This window comes from Notechis scutatus, chromosome 1, assembly GCF_049901735.1.
Source record: "Notechis scutatus isolate UNSWTSFEM ecotype Mainland chromosome 1, rNotScu1.2, whole genome shotgun sequence".
Lineage (NCBI taxonomy): Eukaryota > Metazoa > Chordata > Lepidosauria > Squamata > Elapidae > Notechis > Notechis scutatus.
In genome coordinates, this window is record NC_142009.1 from 221,868,229 (window position 1) to 221,888,242 (window position 20,014).

General features: G+C 36.0%; 1 protein-coding gene across 31 annotated transcripts in view; it reads right to left on the reverse strand.

Moving 5' to 3' along the window:
- The window catches only part of BIN1 (bridging integrator 1), a 107,224-nt gene that overhangs the window by 5,594 nt on the left and 81,616 nt on the right, over window positions 1–20,014 (reverse strand). For 4 of the 31 annotated variants that reach the window (XM_087950314.1, XM_087950309.1, XM_087950306.1 and 1 more), the window contains 5 exons: window positions 18,116–18,260; window positions 10,955–11,083; window positions 9,535–9,615; window positions 7,099–7,209; window positions 6,160–6,183 (listed from right to left, as the gene is read on the reverse strand). In XM_087950314.1, the coding sequence (XP_087806440.1) occupies window positions 6,160–6,183; window positions 7,099–7,209; window positions 9,535–9,615; window positions 10,955–11,083; window positions 18,116–18,260 (490 nt within the window). The remainder of the gene's footprint in view (window positions 1–6,159; window positions 6,184–7,098; window positions 7,210–9,534; window positions 9,616–10,954; window positions 11,084–18,115; window positions 18,261–20,014) is intronic. The other 27 variants (XM_087950316.1, XM_087950311.1, XM_087950307.1 and 24 more) reach the window with 8 other exon arrangements.

A 20,014-nucleotide genomic window follows, 5' to 3' on the forward strand; every position in this document is an offset into this window, starting at 1 on the left:
GGTGACAGGAAGGGCATCCGGCCAGTAAACACTCGGCTCCATTCAGTTGCCCAGACTCCATCCCACAAGGGATGGAGTCATTAAAAGAAGAGTAAGTATCATTATTGTTTCTATTCATGTGAAACCTACCATATCTGTTCTACTTCTCTTAAATAAAATATTTGAATGTGGCTGAAAAGAGACTGGAGAACTAAAAAGGAATTATTATTATTAATTTTATTATTATTAAATATTTTTTTATTGAACTTTCCCACACTTTAAAAACTCATATACAATCTTCACAGCATTGTGACATCAACTTTTCCATTTAGGTCAATATACATATTTACATTAATTTTTGTTTCTACTGTCTAACTAATTATACCACTTCTCCCAGACCGTATAGTATTCCATATCTTCTCAATCTTGCAGTTCCAATGTGAGTTTGACCATTTCTGCACAATCCATTACTTTCTTTATTATCATACTATCGGGGGGGGGGGTACTATCTAGTTTCCAACACTGTGCGTAAGTTATTCTTGCCGCTGTCAATATATGTATTATAATATATTTAATTTCTTTCTTAAATACTTCTCTAATTATTCCTAAGAGAAACATTTCAGGTTTGAGTTCAATTTGGAGACCAATAATTTCCTGCAACCAATTCCTTATTTTATTCCAATATTTTCCTGCTTCGGGGAAGGACCAGCACATGTGAAAGAAGGTACCTTGTTTGTACATACATTTCCAGCATTCTGGACTCATGTTTGAATATATTTGAGCCAATCTTGCTGGTGCTAGATGCTAATGGTAAAACACTTTATAAAGATTTTCCTTATAGGCAGCAGCCAGTGTTGGGAATTATGATTAATTTTAATTTGGCAATAAGTTTTCTTTCAACAGAACCTGCTCCTTTTTAAAAACAGCTGTTAAGCAAATCATCATGATCATTATGAGAAGCCAGCTTCCGCAATGACTGGGTTTTGTTTTGTTTTTGCTGGAAATCACATGAACACAGGCTGTTGTAACTGGTTATAAATGTGTGCCAGCTGCCAAGCACCCAAATTGTGATCACATGACTGTGTGGGCTGTGTGATGATTGTGAGCATGAGTACAAGTTATCAGTCACTTTATCCAAAATTGCTGTAATTTTCGAACCAACATCATGAGAAGCTCATTAAAACAGCCTGCACAAATTTGTTCCACCTCTTTTTTAAAGCCATTAATTAAAAAGTAGTATCTTTGTTGCCAAAAGTAATGTTGTTTTGTTGGTGGTGGGTAATGTTCCTGACTCTTGAGTCACAACTTTAGTGTTATGAGAAAAAAAATTCTACTCTGCACTATGAATAGCCTCCTTCATTTAATAATGTCTTTTTCTCAAACAACCTTTTAACCTCCAAACAAAACATAAATTATTAATATATTGAGAAGCTTGAATATTTCTAAAAAGAAATATAATTTCTGAAATCAGGACAATGGGATATTCTATAATATACATTAGTATAGATTACCTTACTATACTAAATTAAGTACTATGATATATATTACTACAAGATAATACGCCAGCTTTTGTTATAGCCAGGGGGAGGGATTCTAAAATCCCAAATTAAAGAAGTTATTATCCCCCAACTATAGATTTAGGATTTTCTTTTCTTAGTATGTAGTAAATGAAATGAATGCCCATGCAAACTTAAAATCAAAAGTCTCCCTCAAGCCTGAGTTGAGTTCTGGTGAACTATTTTCATGAACAAATTAGCATTTTCTTAAACTGTCCTGAATGGTTCGAAGAAGAGTGGTACATAAATCTTGGTACAATTTATATTTGTAATCAGTATGAATTTTTATGGATACAGTTGGCATTTTTCAAATGTTCGGGAACAACTTTAAAAATTCAAAAGGCAGGTTATAAAAGGACATCCATCCCAAAGATGGTTATAAACTATTACAAGATGTTCCAAATAAAATCACTGTAGAACTTTAATTTCATTAAACCCTGCCCTGTCAATTTAATAGGAATTAAATTCTAATTTCATTGGAAGTGAAGTGTGCTAACTAAATAAGGCCAAAGAAAACCAGGAACCAGGTAATTCCTGGTATGGAGCACAGCAATCAAGAAGGACATTTCTGAACATTTGTTAATTTAACCTTTTTTTATTTAACTGGCTGATAACCTGGGTGGGCTGATTGGCCAGCCTACTGCAAATGCACTATTGCTAAAATTATCAGCAGAAAATGAATCCATAAATTCCACCGGCTGAAGGGATTTTTTTTCCAGGCAGATATATAAAATTTAAGGAAAAGAGAGAAACAGAAATTGGGCAACAGGGAGAGAAAGTAATGGGTACGAGAAGATACAATAATGAATAATTATAATTAGATGTATTGGGCTGATAAGAATCAATTGCTTTATATTTTAGATAATTAATAGGGGAAAGGTAATGCAATGTTATGTATGCAACCAATCCTGTAGCAAAAGCGTGAAATTTTTTCACCGAGGGTGGGGGAGAGAGAATGGGAAACGCATGCAATGTTAATAATATAGCAGTGCTATATTTAATCGTTTTATTAAACATATTTGTATGTCACCACAACTAAAAATGACTCAGTGGCTCACGTAAAAAAATATAATGCAAAATAAACCCCATATAAAAATTTAAAAAAAAAAAAAAACAACCCTACAAAAATAGAAAGAGAATAACAGATGGCAACAACAACTCAAATCAGGGCAGGCTCGCTCTCTCTCTCAAAAAAAGCTAGTTCTTTAAAAACCTGCAGAAAACCAACAGAGAGGGAGATAATCAGGGGTGGGTTTCTACCGGTTCTGTCCACCTCTGTAGAACCGGTAGCTCTGAAGAGCAGCAGACATAGAACCGGTTCTATGTCTGCTGATGTTTTTGCCCACCTGCCCACCCGGGCTCTTACCTGATCTTTATTTCCTGATTTTTCAACTTCAGCTGCCGAATGAGGCACAGCTGCAGTTAAAAAAGCAGGAAAAGAGGGCTGTTTCAAAGGCTGCATCTCTGCACACAGCATGCTGATGACGATTTACAGGCGCATGGCTCATAGCATGCAGGGAAACTCGTAAATCCCGAACCGGTAGTTAACCCTGTCATATCTCACCCCTGGAGATAATCCAATCTCCCCAGGAGGCTATTTCACAATATTGGCTTAGCGGGGGGGAGAGAGACTTCTTCCCCAATCAACTCCAAACTTCCTTAAATAAGTATTTCTCTGGGGTCCTTGCTGCTCTGTGTGCTTGGTTGAAAAACTACAAATATTCTCTTCTCTAAATATTTCTGTCATTTTATGTGGACTCTCATTATATTACTGATTCTATTTTAAAAGGATGCTTGGCTTTTATCTCTAGTTGTCCTTTCCCCTTAAAATCAAAATCTTGCTGGAATATAAAGAATTAAATCTGAATAAAGAAACACTGTAGTCTGTACATCCACCGTAAAGAAAATCAGATTTCCAGTGATTTCCTTGATGTTACTGAAAACTTTTATTTTATCCTAAATAGATCTGACGGACAGATTCTGAAATAACTTCCCTCCAATGTCTGGGATTGATATCTCCATTTCTAACTCAGTGCCTACTCATCATAAATATCATTTTTTTCTAGGAGAAGAAAGCATGGAAAACCCATTAGTAAAATACAGTTTAGAGTGACAATTTTATATTCCCATTGAAGATGGTTCAGAATTGTGTGAAATTTAAAGTGGACCTAGGGTTTCATTGATACTGATATTTAATGGAGGAAAACTATTAGTAACTAATAAGTCACAGTCCAAATAGCATAATAAAAACACAACTTGAAATTAAGTGTGCTATACACAGCAATCATGTTCAATAATAATTGCAATCCCACTGTTAAAGCTATTACTATATATCTACATAATCTGATGATCCCTTTATCATTACATCAGAAAACAATAGCTAGAACTAAACATTATAAATGAGAGGAAATCAGAACAATGCTTTTAAAAATATAAGACCATACAGAAGTAAATTATTAATAGCTGATAAGCACTGATTCTAAAATGCCCAAATATATTAACAAGATTAAAGATTTGATAGCACTTGATATGATACCATTGTCAACTTCATTTCAACACAAACTTAGAAACAGTAATAGATACCACAGAGTACCATGATACGAAACAAGAACTGTTGAGACACTACCACATGCAATCTAAACCAACAAACAAAACTGTACTACCAAAGGCATTTTATCACTGGAAAGCCAGTTTGGTATAGTCATTAAGGCAACAGGTTAGAAACTGGGAGACCGTGAGTTCTGGCCCTGCCTTAGCACAAAGCTAGCTCTGTGGTCTTGGGCCACAAACTTTCTCTCAGCCTTAGGAAGAAGGTAATAGCAAACCATATACCAGAGGTGGTATTCAGCAGCTTCTGACCAGTTCTAGAGAATGGTAGTGGAAATTTTGAGTAGTTTGGAGAACCGGCAAATACCACCTCTGACTGGAGATGTTACAGTATCCTTCCCCTGCCACACCCACCAAGCCACACCCACAGAACCAGCAGTAAAAAAAATTGAATCCCACCACAGATAGATAGATAGATAGATAGATAGATAGATAGATAGATAGATAGATAGATAGATAGATAGATAGATAGATAGATAGATAGATCTTTGGTTATTCGGGTTTTCTCCCGCGTAAGATTGGAAGTATCTAGGCAACGTTTCGATGAAGTCTCATTCATCATCTTCAGGCTTGTGTCTTCAGCTCTGTGCTTCTCAGAGTGATGTGAGCTTGCAGCTGCTTCTTCCTTTTAACTGCTAGTGGGGGTGTGACTTGATTGGGTGGGGGCTTGGCTGTGTTCTGATTGGGTGGGGTGTGTTCTCATTGGTTGGGGGTTGGCTGTGTTCTGATTGGTTGGGGGTTGGCCGTGTTCTGATTGGCTGGAGGTGTGTTCTGTTCAGGTGGGGGCTTGGTTGTGCTCAGGTTAGTCTTAGTTGCTGGGGGATTTGAGCTGGTGAGCTGTGATCTTGTTGTTTGGCTTCGAGTTCATGGTCGTGCCGCATCTTCATGGTGGGGGTCAGTTCATCGAAACGTTGCCTAGATACTTCCAATCTTACGCGGGAGAAAACCCGAATAACCAAAGATCCACATACAAATACCCACGAGAACCTCAGAAAACAAATATATATATATATATATATATATATATATATATATATATATATATATTTTCTTAAGTTTTCGCGGTACTTACATGTATGGTGTTCGGCTTGGTTCGGGTATTTTCCCACGTCATTGTAGTTCTTTTAAAGTTGTAGCAACGTTTCAGCAGAATCTCATCTGCCATCATCAGGCTTCTGTATTGTGTCGGTCTGTGGGTCAGACTTTTACAGTGGTTTCAGATTTAAATTTAAATTTAAATCTGAAACCACTGTAAAAGTCTGACCCACAGACGGACACAATACTAGAAGTCTGATGATGGCAGATGAGATTCTGCTGAAACGTTGCTACAACTTTAAAAGAACTACAATGACGTGGGAAAATACCCGAACTAAGCCGAACACCATATATATATATATATATATACACACACACATACACACACACACACACACACACACACAGAGAGAGAGAGAGAGAGAGAACTTATATATATAAAGTACTTATATATATAAAGTACTTATATATATACTTATAAAACATATTTCCTTTTAAGAAGTAATTCTATGTCTCTAGAGTACCATGGGACGCATTGAACTTTCTCCAGAACACAAGAGAGATCTGTTCAAAAATTCTATCATCCTTGCCAATTTCCAAAGCAACAGCTGGAATATCTGAGATCGAATGGCCACAATGGGAATGTGGGAGATGAAATGACATCAGAAAACCCCAAGGTTTCCTCCATACCTCTGCCTTGTTTTCGGTACAAAAGGAAATTTTGACAGCCATTGCTCACAATATTTTCTAACTAAAATATAAAAACAATAAAATAATGCTGTTCCTTATACTACTAAATTTGCCAGAGGTTTCTAATGCGGGAGTATCTGACCAAGCAGCTAGATTGCTCGACTGTCAATGAGAATAGAGGCTCAAGATACACACAACTGTCTTTGCATAATAATGGTGCAAAGTAGCATTTACAAACACCAAGTGTTACATCATAATTTTGCAGTGAAAGTTGTATTAATAGAAATCTTACCTCCCATAAATCCCAAGAGAAAGACTAAGCATAGCAAAAAGCAATGGGGAAAAAAAGCATTAAGTCTTTATTATTTCAAACAACATAAAAAGTGCAAACATACCAAATGGCCACAAAATGTTTAGCAATGTCATATATTGAAGCTAAGTAACGTGGTTTATAATTTTGGATATTCCATTAGTAGTAGTTAAGACTTGAAACAGTTAGAAACAGATTTTCCTGGAGATAATTATTCTATGCCAGGGGTGTTAAATTCACAGTCCAAGGGCTGGATGCTTCCGTGGTGGTCACGTCCACCCCCATTTTAGCAAAGGGGGAAACAGTCACGATACATCATATGACAACAGCATGACGATGTGAGTTTGACATCCCTGTTCTACGTGGTCAGTAGACACTGACCTATTGCCCATGATCAATCAATTTCAGTAGCTGAGTTCTTTAAATATTTCAGTACTCAAAAGGGGGAAGATGGCAGATAAGATGGATGGATAGGATCAAAGACATGTACTTCAAAGAAATCTGAGTTACACTAAATACAGTGCAAGATGAAGAGTGTTTGCCTATGCAATCATCATGAGCATCTAACTCAATGGCATCTAACTAATAATAATCTATGGTATGCCTGGTTACTATTTCAGACTTAGCCAAATCTTTAATATTGCAACTTGGCTAAAGACAAACCATTATTCCCCTCTCCAACTCTTTGCACTGTCTGTAATACAAGATAGGAATATTCTAAGAAATAATGAATGTGAAGCTCTTAAATACATTAAATAAACACCAAATATTACTGCTGATCAACAAGATATATGCAAGACTCAAGTATGTGTTTTAATCACCAAGAGTTCATCTGTCACACCATACATTTCTCCCCATAAGAACCCATAAAGTCTTTACTGCCTGGTCATGGAGCAAAGGAATGACAGTGAGTGAACCAACCTGAGTAGCAGGTGTGGGAGACTTCCCTACAAGGTTGTTATCTGGTTTAATGGGATCAAAATCAAAATCCAATAGGCTGGCTCCCTCCTGGAAAGACCCAGGGGCATCAAACTTGGCAGCATTAAAGGAAAAAAAAATATCAGTATTTTTAGACAGTTAGGCAGTTTAAAAAGATTGAGGGTATGCGGAAGATGTAATCTGCAAACTGAAGGTACAAAAAGGTTATATATTAAATATATATTCATATATGTTGGTTGGCTATAATGTGCTTAATACTTCTGCAAATAATAGATCATAAAATTCAAGTATTAACATTTTACAAAGTTCAGGCACTGCATTTGTTATGCCACTGTCCTAGGCTGTCTATTAGAACAATTTCAAGTTCCATACATCCAAACAACGACTCTTTGACTCTCTCAGGCTTCACTGCTTCAAACCTATGGTGGACCTACAATTTCCAACACAACTGTTATCTTGATACCACATTTCTGGTTAAAATAAAATGGAATAGCACCTTCTGTGAAAACCTCTAATTTAGTCTCACAATGTTTCTGTAACCATCATCTTTTTCTTTCTTTAGAACCTGAAATGGTATAGGACTTCCTACCTGGGCAGGGCGTTGTACTAGAGGACCTCCAAGGTCCCTTCCAACTCTGTTATTCTGTATCTGAGTGGTTTCTCTACTATTCTATCATATTTAGATAGTTTGCTTACTGGGTTCATATTTTCAACAATCATAAATTACAGAATACCATAAACATTCAGGTTATATTGCATCCAACAAGACAGAAATACCAGCATCCTCTTATTATCGAGCAGATCATATAATCTTACCAATTTATATTATTAAACAACATTTTCAGAATCCTGCTTAATGTAATTTTAAAAACCTAAATCATTTCCTAATTTCTACTGGGTAAATCAAAATAATTGTCAACACCAAATCTCTACCAAAAAAACATAAATTTATCAGTTCAGGTAAAAACTGTCTAGATTATTACATAGTATAATTATAATTTCTTAATTTTTACTTTTTTTTATAAAAAGAAGAAAACCCACTGAAATCCATTCAACTGAGATGTTTCCTGTTCCTTCACCTCCACAATATAAGCATTAAACGTTCATAGTTAACCTGAACTTTAAGGGTTCTGACAACAGTTTCTTTGGAAATAAGGTCCAATTTTTAAGCTTTGTGTACATGAAATAAAATTTTAAAATGAGGTCATAGCCATGCTGGAATCTTACCTGTTACTTGGACCAGTTGTTGAAGTATCTTCCTCCTTGACAATTTTCTCTATCTTCCTAAATAATTGACCCAGCTAAAAATAGAAATGTGCCCATATACCTTTCGCTCCCCCCTCCCACTTAGCCACTAAAAATTCAACTTGTTTTCTAAGTATACTTTCCAGTTCAAGTGGCCTATACTCTGAATCTGTCCCAGTCAGAACGCTCTGTTTATGCAAGGGTTTTTACACAAATATGTACAATACAAAACATGGCATAAAAATGCTTGAGGCATGCTACAGGGAAAGGATAGGAGCAGACAAGGATAGAAAGACTGATCAGTGGCCTACGGCTTTCTCAAACATTAAAGCATAGACAAGTTTTGCAATTGTAGTTCCTGAATGGAAGCAATTCTGTCAAAAAAAGTTCAGATTGTCTATTTTTTATCTTCAAACTAAAATAGCAACGCTTGCTTGCATGTTTAATACACAGGCATAAATTTGTCTTCTGTCTGTCACTGAGAAACACATTTGAGGTGACAAGCTTACTCCAACCATATATGGGAGATTTTAAGGGCTAGAATCTTTGTAAATCAGCATATACTTTAGGAAAAATAGCAACCCAGAAGATGTCTTGGTTTTTTTTTTCTCATGTCTTTCCCCCTGTTCCACATCCCCATAACATCAAAAGCTATTTGGATGACAAGAAGAAGAAAAAAGACACAATATCTAAAACTTTTGCCAACTTCTACTCTTACAGCAGTTTCAGAAAGGGAGTTTCTAGATAGAGAATATAATCTTCTAAGCTTCTACAAGGCCTACATTTTATTGAGATAATAAATCAATATCCCAAGTGTAACACTTCAGTTTGTAGAGAGAAATACAACTGTTTAGTATGTTCACATGAATGAACTGGTCATTTCCCCCCCCTTTTTTTCAATGGGTTCCCAGTTGTGCCTGAAAGGTCTCTGATACTTATCTGATGCTGCCAGTGTTAGCACATGTATTTCATATTATTTTTTGTCTAGGACTGAGAACTAAAGTTTTACAAAAAAAAGAAAGATACTGAAAACTTGTTAAGTCATTTTCTATCTCATTTTCTATCCCAGAGTGAAAAGGAAATTCTGATCCACCAAACTATTGAACACTACATGTAGTGTCCATCTGCCTGTGGGGCGTCCCATCACATTGGCAACCTGAGGCCTACACTTGCCTTTTCTCCCAAATTCAGGCCATTCACGCAAAGTTTCAGTCGCCGAACAGGAGGAAGAGGTAAAAGCCGCAGGCCACCGTGCTGAGGTAGGGAAGGAAGAATGGAGTCAGGAAACATACATTCTAGAGGTGCCATTGATTGCTTTTTATGACTTTTTTTAAAGAGCATTTATTACAATGATAATGATGATGATGATGATGATGATGATGACAAAAGTTGTGAGAATGAGGCCAGAAAACTGATCAGGCTGCTTTTTAATCTCATCATAGTATCTAAAGTTGAGTCACCCAAAAGAGGTTCACCTATTAGTCAGATAAGTCCCTTAACAAATTTGCTTTTAGAGATTAGTTTGGGAGGTCATGAGATTCTAATGGGCTGGTGGATGCTAGCAATTTGTAAGAATAATTAAATGCAAAATCATTGGAAAAGGGTATGACCTCTCTCAGTATAATCCCAAAGCTCCTAAAACCATTGGGGTAGAGGACGTTTATCATGTAAAATAATTGCCAAGAAGAATTAATCAGCCCCTGCTTCATCTAGACAAACAAGGAAGGCTCTTAAAAACACAATAAAACTTCAGATTACTCTTGCAGAAGCCTTTCAAAAGGCACAGTCCTTCACCTTTGTTCTTAGCATTACCTAAGAACAAAATGATCTCATGGCCATTGCCTTTTAAAGGAAATCAAACAGGTGGGAACCCCACATTTGGAGCTCCAATTCACACAATTCAAATCCATTCTTTCGATAGAGGAGACTTTAAAAATGTCAAGAACTTCATTAGTGTCAGGGATTCTCAAACATTATGAACCAAAACTCACCATAAATCAAAATAATGATTTCAATTGGGGAAAAATAAATATAGTACTTTTAATAATTGTATTTTAATTATTTTAATTAACCAACAGTCCACTGTAAATTCATGCAGAAAAAACAATGAGCAAAGTCCAGACTGAGTTTTGACAATGCTCTGACCTTGTCTGAACAAGCTGTGTCAGATTAAAAAGAAGAAATGTGTTCAGATTGTCTATGGCTGCCTGGGAGTTCCAAACCATTAGCATTCCATTAGCTCTCTCTCTCTCTCTCTCTCTCTCTCTCTCTCTCTCTCTCTCTCTCTCTCACACACACACACACACACACACACACTTCTCCTATTTAGTTTGGAAATCCTGGTGAAGGACACCATGGAAGAAAGCAGGTGCTCTGTTTACGTTTTCTCTGTTCTATTTCCAGTTAAGAACCCACCAATATTTAGGGGTTCCAATTCACTATTCCTTTGGCCCAATTCAACCCCCTTTGACTGCTTACCCTCTGAACAGTTTTCTTGGCTTGACACCTCTAGTAAAGAAAAGCGGGGGGGGGGAGTGGAGGGGGAACAATAGAAGATAGGACAAGAGAGGGCAGGGAAGAAGGAGAAGCTAACCTGTGAGGGGGTTGTCACACTGATCTCTGGGACAAAATTGTCATCAAACAGGTTGATGATGTTCTCCTGCTTCATCTCCTTGGATGGAGTGAGTTTTGGAGGTGGTGGCACAGGAGGGCCTTTCCTCAACTGCATGCATGTGAACACATGGCCACGGCACAAACAGCGACACCCAAAAAACCAGAGACAGGGAACCAGGTTAGCAAAGTAAAAACAATGCCACACTTGTATTACATACAAAGAGGGTCAGAACAAAAACGCATGGCAATAAGAGGAAACAATCACACTCTTCCAAAAAGCTTTGCATCATTAGTTACACTTCAGTCGTAGGCAGGTTTCCCTTCTGCAGAAGAGAAGCGTAACATAATTAATGTGCATAAGATAGGACATGCAAACATATTTAAAGTCTGTGCAACTTTCTGGAACAACAAGGTGGGAAATTGCATATTACTATTTTTTTTAATGTTCTATAAAGCCAGGGAAGCTAGTAGCCCTACATTTGCAGAAATGTCTACTTCCATAGAGAAAAGGGTTTCTAACCAGCTTCGATTGATTCCAATGCAGAAGACTCCCAATAACATAAAACCCAATCATCACATTACTATAATGTGATGATAACAATGTTGCCAATGGGTAGTTTAAACATTATTCAATGTTAATTAATAGAAATTAGATCTGATTATTTTGGAATCATGACATCACAGATAGCAGTAGAAGAAATTAAGCTGGTCTGGGAATCCCTTTTCTCCTACATATTAACATTAAGGGTTTTTATTTATTTTGATATCATCAGGTATACAGCATCAAAGCAATAGTATTTATTACATATTAATTTTCTCTTCGGTACTATGACACTCTTTCTTAGATCTCTTCACAGTCGTAGGTTTCTAAATTTGTTGGGATCAATCTCAGCTCTAGGTAGAATGACAGAGCAGTAAGTTGATTTTCCAAATTCAAAATAATTTGATTGTTCTAATAATGTTTCTCAGTCAAAATGATATGCGTACAAGTCTACCCTGACCTGACTAAATATGCCTAATAGAGGCTTTGGTAAGAATAAGCCACTAATCATTGACAAACTGATATAACTGGTATGTGCTAGGTCATGGGAAAGGCCAAGGGACAATTCACACGATTTGCACACTTGCTTTGGGGCAGTTCTTAGAAGTTGGTCAGCTTGTTCTAACTTTGACTGCATTCTTTTTTTCCATTTATTCAGTTTTATTTATTATAGAAAAACAACCTTAAAAGTTAAAAAAAAAAAAAACTGTGCAGAGAAGGAAAAAAATGATGTGAAAGATAAATAGTAACTCCCCAAAATAAATAAAAGATTGTTTTTCAGAATTTTTCAAGAATCAGTGCTGATTGAGCAAAATTTCCTGAGTTCCTTAGATACAATCATATGGAATCAGATCACCCAATTATATTTCTAACCCTATCTGGGTTATCTAGCAATGATTGTATGAATCTTTTTAAAGTACTTTATAAAATTGACAACAAGGTAATATGTAGTGTATCCATCCTGGCCCTCCTTGATCTCCCAGGGACCTTCAATACCATCACAACGTTATCCTTCTGGGCCAACTCAAGGGATTAGGAGTAGGAGGTATTGTGTTGTTTCCCTCTTTACTCCAGGGTCAGTTCCAGTCAATGTTGGTAGAGGGAGATGTTGAATCTGAAGACCTCATTTTGCAGATGTAAGTAAACATTATAAATAAATAAATAGTTTGCCATTTCTATTTCCTTTAATCTCTGTAGCTAAATTCACTCAGCTTTTGATTTTATGGTATTGTCCCTCCAACAATATGGAGAGCAATGTACAAGTCTGGCCATGGGGAAAACACTCCAATGCCCATCAGAAGTGATATTTGTCAAATATGTTGTGGGAGTAAAGGCTCTCTTATTAAGGCATCATCTACAGTAAGTCAGGAAGGATCAAAACTCATGTCCTTTTAATGCTAGATATTCCATCCTGCCTGCCTGTCTATTTGTCTGTCTCTTTCTCTCTTTCAAGTCTTAGACAAACCTTCAAACTTACACAACTGTGCATTCTTCTCTACTAATTATGTCTTTTGCACTACAAATCATTGGCCTATCTCTTTCTATTGCAATTTCAGGGAAGTACCTATCCCAAAGAATTTCATGCCCCATAGATAGGTACACATTTCTATTATATCATGGGATTAGGTCTGCTTGAACTTCATCTGGTATATTCTTCTTCCTGGTCCTCTTCTACTACACCTTTCAATGAAAATAAATTCATGTGCGCCTTCATCTGTGTCAAATGTCACTTACCATAATTAGTCCTTTTATTTTTAGACCAGCATGGCTGATTCCCATAAAGAGTCTTTTTTCCTAAGTGGGTGGTACTTGTAATTCCATAAATTATTTACTTGAGTTAGCAATCACAATGAGAAAACAACACATTAATTAATGTTTATCCCTTAGTATTTATTTCTGTGATAGGGCTAAAGGATTGCAAGAAGATACAATAGTATATATAGTTTGGAACTAGTTGGCAATAAAAATGACTAATCCATTCCTAACTTGATCTCTGATCTCATTGAGATTTATATATCGAAACACTGCCACTTTCATTCTTCTTTTACTCAACTCATCTGCAAGCAACATAATGTCAGTTACAAATCAAGTTCCTAAAAGAAAAGTCTTGAAACACCAGCCAGCAGTCTTTTACAAGACTAGAGACGTTCATTGCAAAAGAGTAGTCTTGTTTTCTACTTGCTGTAGGGTCATATCCTCTGCTAAATATATATTTAAGTCAGTACATGTTGGTAGATTTTCCTTTTCATTATGTGGCAATTCATAGCTTGCAGGTGCCCATTTTAGGATATGACCTACTTAATGTACAGTAATAGGGTTTTTTTTAATGGAAATTGCTATCTGATCCCATAAGAACTTTATTATCTGTGTAAGCTTTATTCTCCAGGCCTGCCAATGTTTGCATTTCAAAAGTTTTCATTTGAGCATCCAGGGTAGATACTGCAGTTTTATTATTCTTAGTTTAAATCAGTTTAAATTCACTGTAATGAAATGGCACTTCATCAGTGAATTCTTGGATATTTATATTGCCATTGTCACAACATGTATAGTTGGTTCAGCTGCTATGCAAACAGCTGTTAACAAGGATTTTAAATTCCCTAGCTTAGAGATCATATCTGTTTCTTCTTTTATGGAACTATTTTATAATGTAGCATGTCTATTTTTTTTTTCATTTTCCAGTTCATCACTTACAATCTTTCCATGCTTATTAGAGATTTACATGCGTGGATGTGATTCTACATTGTATTTGTCTTCTGAGGGCATTCACATATTCTCATTGTCTGCTGCAGCTGTTTTGTTGCCTTTTCTGAAAACAGCTGCATGCTTTTCTTTACAGCAGGCACCTGAAGCACTTTACAAAAAGCAGAAATTAATATAAGAGTCTATAAAGTCCCTACTACATAAAAATTAAATTAAAGCAATTTCACCTTAATTAGCATCAATGGGATAGTAGATACTATCATACTAATTACCATGTTCAGTATTTCTTCTAGATCTGCGTAATAGATTTGGCAGCATAATAACTGATTCAGTAAAAAAATTAGTCTTTTGAAGTTCACATTTTATAGTCAGTTTCATTTGAGACTTTCCCTACAATCACTCTGTGGAAGGACATGATTAAGCCCAATTAATCCCCAAAATACTGTCCTTTCCTGAAAGGCATGGGAAGGAAACAAATGTGATAAAATCATACCTTCCAAAAAAAAATTTTTTTTTAAACTTGACTCATTCACCATGCCAAAGAAAATGTTTTTTTTTAACAATGCAAATTAAAGTTTAAAAAAATGGAGGATAAAGATAATTATAAAAAATGGTTCAAGGTTGGCAGGGAAAGAGTTAAGGGCATAATACAGGGACGGTGCCCCCTTCCCTTGCTGTCTTAAGCATGTAGTTACTTTACTTAATGTTTAATCCAGGGCTGCTCTGTTGAGTTGGAAAGAATATGTCTAATGTGAGAGAATAGATATATAGATACTGTATATCGATATATAGCAAGTGGTTTTCATAGCATTTTTAGAGTATTCTTAGAGTTCAAAAGTTATATTTCTTTGCCATATTAATTTGGATGTTGGCTTTTCACAGCAAACGCTACAAACTGCTCTCTTATTACATTCTTTGTTACATTTTATCCTCAGAGTTTTGGTACTATTAAAAGTTCTTTTTGCATTTTTTCTAAAGTGCAAGGTTTGTACATATCCCACTGAATGGGACATAGTCTACACCATACCAATCTTTTGGGAGGAGAATGATTTGTTTAAGCTTTTGCATTCCCCCCCCCCCCCAGCAATGTTATTTTATATTTGAATGATGCATCCTTGTAATGACAGAGCAGTAATTGCTCAGCTTTATTCTTTTATGGTAACAGATATTGTATTGCAGCAATAAGAACTGGAAGAGAAAGATATTTTCTTCCAAATTAAATATTTCATATAGAGGTTTAAAAGAGGAGACTATCTGCAATGCTTAAATATTTTATGCTATTCACAGGAGGCAGAACATTCTAACAATACCTCTCAAATTTTCAAGTACTTCTTTAAAATCACATACCAAGGTTCATTTTTTCCCCTCCTAAAACTGAATTTAGAAATTTACTTCACGTACAAATTGCACCACTATGCTAAAAGGGTCAATTAGAAGCAACCCTTGTTGTGTTTTCTAAGGGAAACCATGATTTGTTGATGCTTTAATCATACAACAATTGTGAGGAAAGTGAAATTAATCCTCTTACAGGATTTAAAGCCTTTTTATTTCACAGTGAGCTATAAGTTTCATTATGCATTGAAAGAGAAAGGCCAGCTGAGGGCACTGTGCACCACGTATCTTTTCTCCTTTTGAGAGGATGTAAGTAAAATTCTCTTTGGGGTGGGGGTGGAAGACTGGAAAGAACAATGATTTTAGTAACAACTGAAGATGGTATGACAGATGGTGTTGTTGTTGGTGCCTATGCTCTTACTATTACTTCTATTTGGAGTTTGGTGAATGCCATGGTATTTCAAAAGCTTGCTTAATCTATGTCAAAACTGAGAAGTAAGCGAGTAGGTACAATACAGAGTTACTGAAGGTGGAAGAGCCTACAACATTGGTAGGGAGTAGTAGAAACAGAGTGTCTGAATTATCCATTCTCCTTTATGAATGAGTATTCTGCATTGTGTTGAGTAGAATACACTAGATATTTACTATAATGAATCTGATTTTTGTTGTTAATGGATATTTTATATGGTAAAAAAAATCAATAAATATATGTCAAACTACATACTTCATCATTTTCTACAATTTATGAAAAATAAAACCTTTATTATTAGCTCTCTCCAAATTCTTGGAAAGATCTGAAAATAATTTCTCAGCACAGGATTACATAGCAAAATTCTACAACATATACAAGCCCAGCTCAAAGTGTAGAACATTAAGCAGTCTTCTGGCTATAAAAACCATGAATCTGAGGAGATCTACACCTTATACATTCTGGTGTCTCCCACACAACAACCTTTCCTTCTCATCACCTGCTATTTTAGAAGACAAAGTACAGTTTATTGCAATACGGTCACAATTATTACAGCCAGCTTTATTTATTTCTACCCAGATGAGAAGGAGGACACACAACATGGCACACAATGTGGAAAAGGTTAGCCATCACTGCCCTAGAGTGTTCCTGTTGTTAGCAAATTAATAGCATGAACATGGGGGCTAATTTCTTGTCCAAATGACTATTGTTTCAGTCCAGCTGGGAGTCAAATACACAAAACTACACATTTCCACAGCCCTATTCATAGTAGGAAATTTAGACTGTTTGATCCAAACAGTCATTTATCCAACTTATCTCTAATTATAATTAGATTTTGGAACCTTTGTTCCTGAGTTTTAAACTGACTCTAAAGATTCATTTTGAACCCAGAGTACCTCTAAGATAGGATCTTGGCATTTTCCTTCTCCCAAGAGCACTGCTCTTCACTGACCAGAGAAGTTTCCCCAATAGGATTTATTCTGTTTGCAAGTTTGATTAATGGTTTTATAAAAACAAGGCAACTGCATTTTTAAAAAATGACCAAATGTCAAGACAGGGTGAGGTGTTTCTACAATCAATTTGGAAATTAGAGATGTAATGATATGTGTGGTCACCTAGGAATAGTGATTATATTATAATGTCTTCTTATAGATAATTTACCTAGATCCCCCACTATCCTAAAATTCTAGGAATTCATAATTTACTTCACATAACTATAATTAAATTCCAAAATATCTGCTGGAAAATCAGTTATATTTTAACTAGCTGTTAGTTCTCAAATGATTGTTTGGTGCTGAAATACTTTTGTGAAGCCAAAGTGAGCTTGGATAAAGTCAGATTAAAGTCACACCGAAAAATATTTAGCAAAAAAATAAAATGTTCATTTTTTTATAAAAATGATACATGTATACACGGAGAGTATACACTGCAGAGTTAAATGAAGACCCAAGTAGGGAGTCAAATGAAGACCTAAGTATGATGATGTCAATGTTATCATACAGGTGTTGCGGCTTGCAAGCACATAATGTCATTGTTTGCATGAGAAATCATGTATGTTTGATGTCATTTCCAAACAGAGGATGCAGTTAGTGGTGACTTTCCTTTAAGAAAGCCATTAAACAACTTGCAAAGTGAAGTAATAATCCTATTGAAAAACCTCTTCAGAGCAACCTTCGAAAATGTGTGAGTAACCTCCAGTTTATTATCAATGTCTCTGACAATGGTTCAAGAAGCTTCCCCAAAAATATTTCCATTCTACTATTCCACTGGTATTGCAGTTGACTACTTTGCTCAGAGGTTACACATGCCAAGGCATCTTATTTAGCCAGGTCTTTTCTTGCTCTTAGGAACAATTATGCATTATGTTAATTACATAATACAAGCTAGCTTGCTTCCAAGTAGAACACTGGATTAAGAAATGGCAGCTTTAGAGAGAAAGAGAAATAACACAGTTTGCCTAAAACTATTAAAGAACCTGAACAGAAAAAAAAGTAATTGATCTACAAATGAAGTTGAACTATCCACTATAACAAAAATATGGAAACATGTAATAGAAATGTGTAAATCCCCAAGGAAAACACAACAGCCGCTCTCACTACCTGAGAAGGAGACTTGGGGATGCCTCCTCCAGGAGCTTCCAGAGTGGATGGCTCTGGTTCATGGTTGATGACCTTGATCTCAGGGCTGGTGATGGGAGTCCCATCAGGTGGAGATGAAGGAGTTTTGTTTGCTTTTGTGCTGTCACTGTGGGGAAAAAAGGAGGGGGAGAGAAAGCACTTCTCAGTTCTCAGAATTGACATCTTGAGTAAGTTTTTTGTATGTCTTGGAATAGAGTAAAATGCTTCTTTCACTTGTATTTTTGGAATACCTCAACTGATATTACTTTACTTTGTAGTAAAGTGCATGTGTGACTCAGATCAAAAGAAGGGAAAAACAATGTAAAATTGAAGCACTGCCAAATGCAACATATAGCTAGTTTAAGGGATGAGCAGTGCTAGTGATGGAAACTCTTAGAACCAAATTATGTGATGCCTTACATGTACCTTGCTGATGCATGTATGCAAATATATATTTTAAGCAGTAAACAACAACAATTGATGGATATAGGGACACCCAGTATAATTCCAACAGAAATCCACCTCCTAATAATAATTGGGATTATGTGTCACAGGAAGCTACCAAAGAGATTTTCTGTCCAACACCAAACAAGAGAAAGGAGAAGGGTACTGTATGGATTGTAACATACAGGGGGAGGGGGAATTGATTTTGCTTTTTTAAATCAACACCTCTATTTCCCTCCATGCTCTAATCTAAATTGCAATACATGCAGTGCCCATGTTTGTCTACCATGTAGTTTTAGCTCTTAAGCAGCTCTTGGATATTCTCTAAAAATTAAATAAGATGATTTTCATTATACATTAAAAATAAGCAGACTTTTGAGCTCTAAAGACGTATAGAAATTTTAGTCTCCTGAGGAATTTTGTATGTGAATGTGATCCTGCACAGTGTTCTGTGTTAAACAATGAGTACTTTGAAATTAAACCAGCTAGCCATGTGGCTTAGAGGGATGAGACTAGTGGTGGGATTCAAAATTTTTTACTACTGCTTCTGTGGGCGTGGCTTGGTGGGCGTGGCTGGGGAAGGATACTGTAAAATCTCCAGTCAGAGGTGGTATTTGCCAGTTCTCCAAACTACTCAACATTTCCACTACCAGTTTTCCAGAACTGGTCAGCACCTGCTGAATACCACCTCTGGATGAGACAACTGATTTCTTATTTAAACAACACAAAGGAAAAGGTTGAAAAATGGACCTAACCCCCCAAAATACGAAAGCTCAAATATTAGATTTAAAACAAAAGTTCAAACCCCCTGATACATAGCAATATAATTTGTTAAAACTCTCATATCATTTCTATTGCTAATTTGCACTGGGAAATAAATTCTCCTAAATTCATTAGGACTTATGCTTATGTAAATATTCTTGGTTCTAAGAGGTTCTAACTATAACCCATTTACTGCTGGAGATTCACATGGAAGATGAAGGTGTAAGTAATCAAAGATGAACTACCAAATCATATCTCAACCATGTCTATCTTCTTCTACCTCTTATTGTATCTCCAAACATTATCAAAAGACAGACAGCTGGTAGAAAGAAAACAATTGATAACTCTTTTTTACACACTTTTTATCACTTAGTCATAGCAGCCATCATGCATATTTACTCAGCAAGCTAGTTAGTACAGAAAATACTTATTACAATAGTTTGTCATAAAATACCATGTACTCCAAATAGTGATTTAGCTTTTTCTCTCTATTGAAGTCCCTTCTAGGCAGTTCCCCCCATCCCCACCCATACCTGATAGTCAAGATAGATATCATGATTTGTGACCACATCACAAAAAAGCAAAGAAAAAAAGAAGAAGTTACTTTTCCAACTGACGTTCACAAAGGAACAACCAAAGTCACAAGGGCTCCTTTCTCAGAATCTGAATGGAATA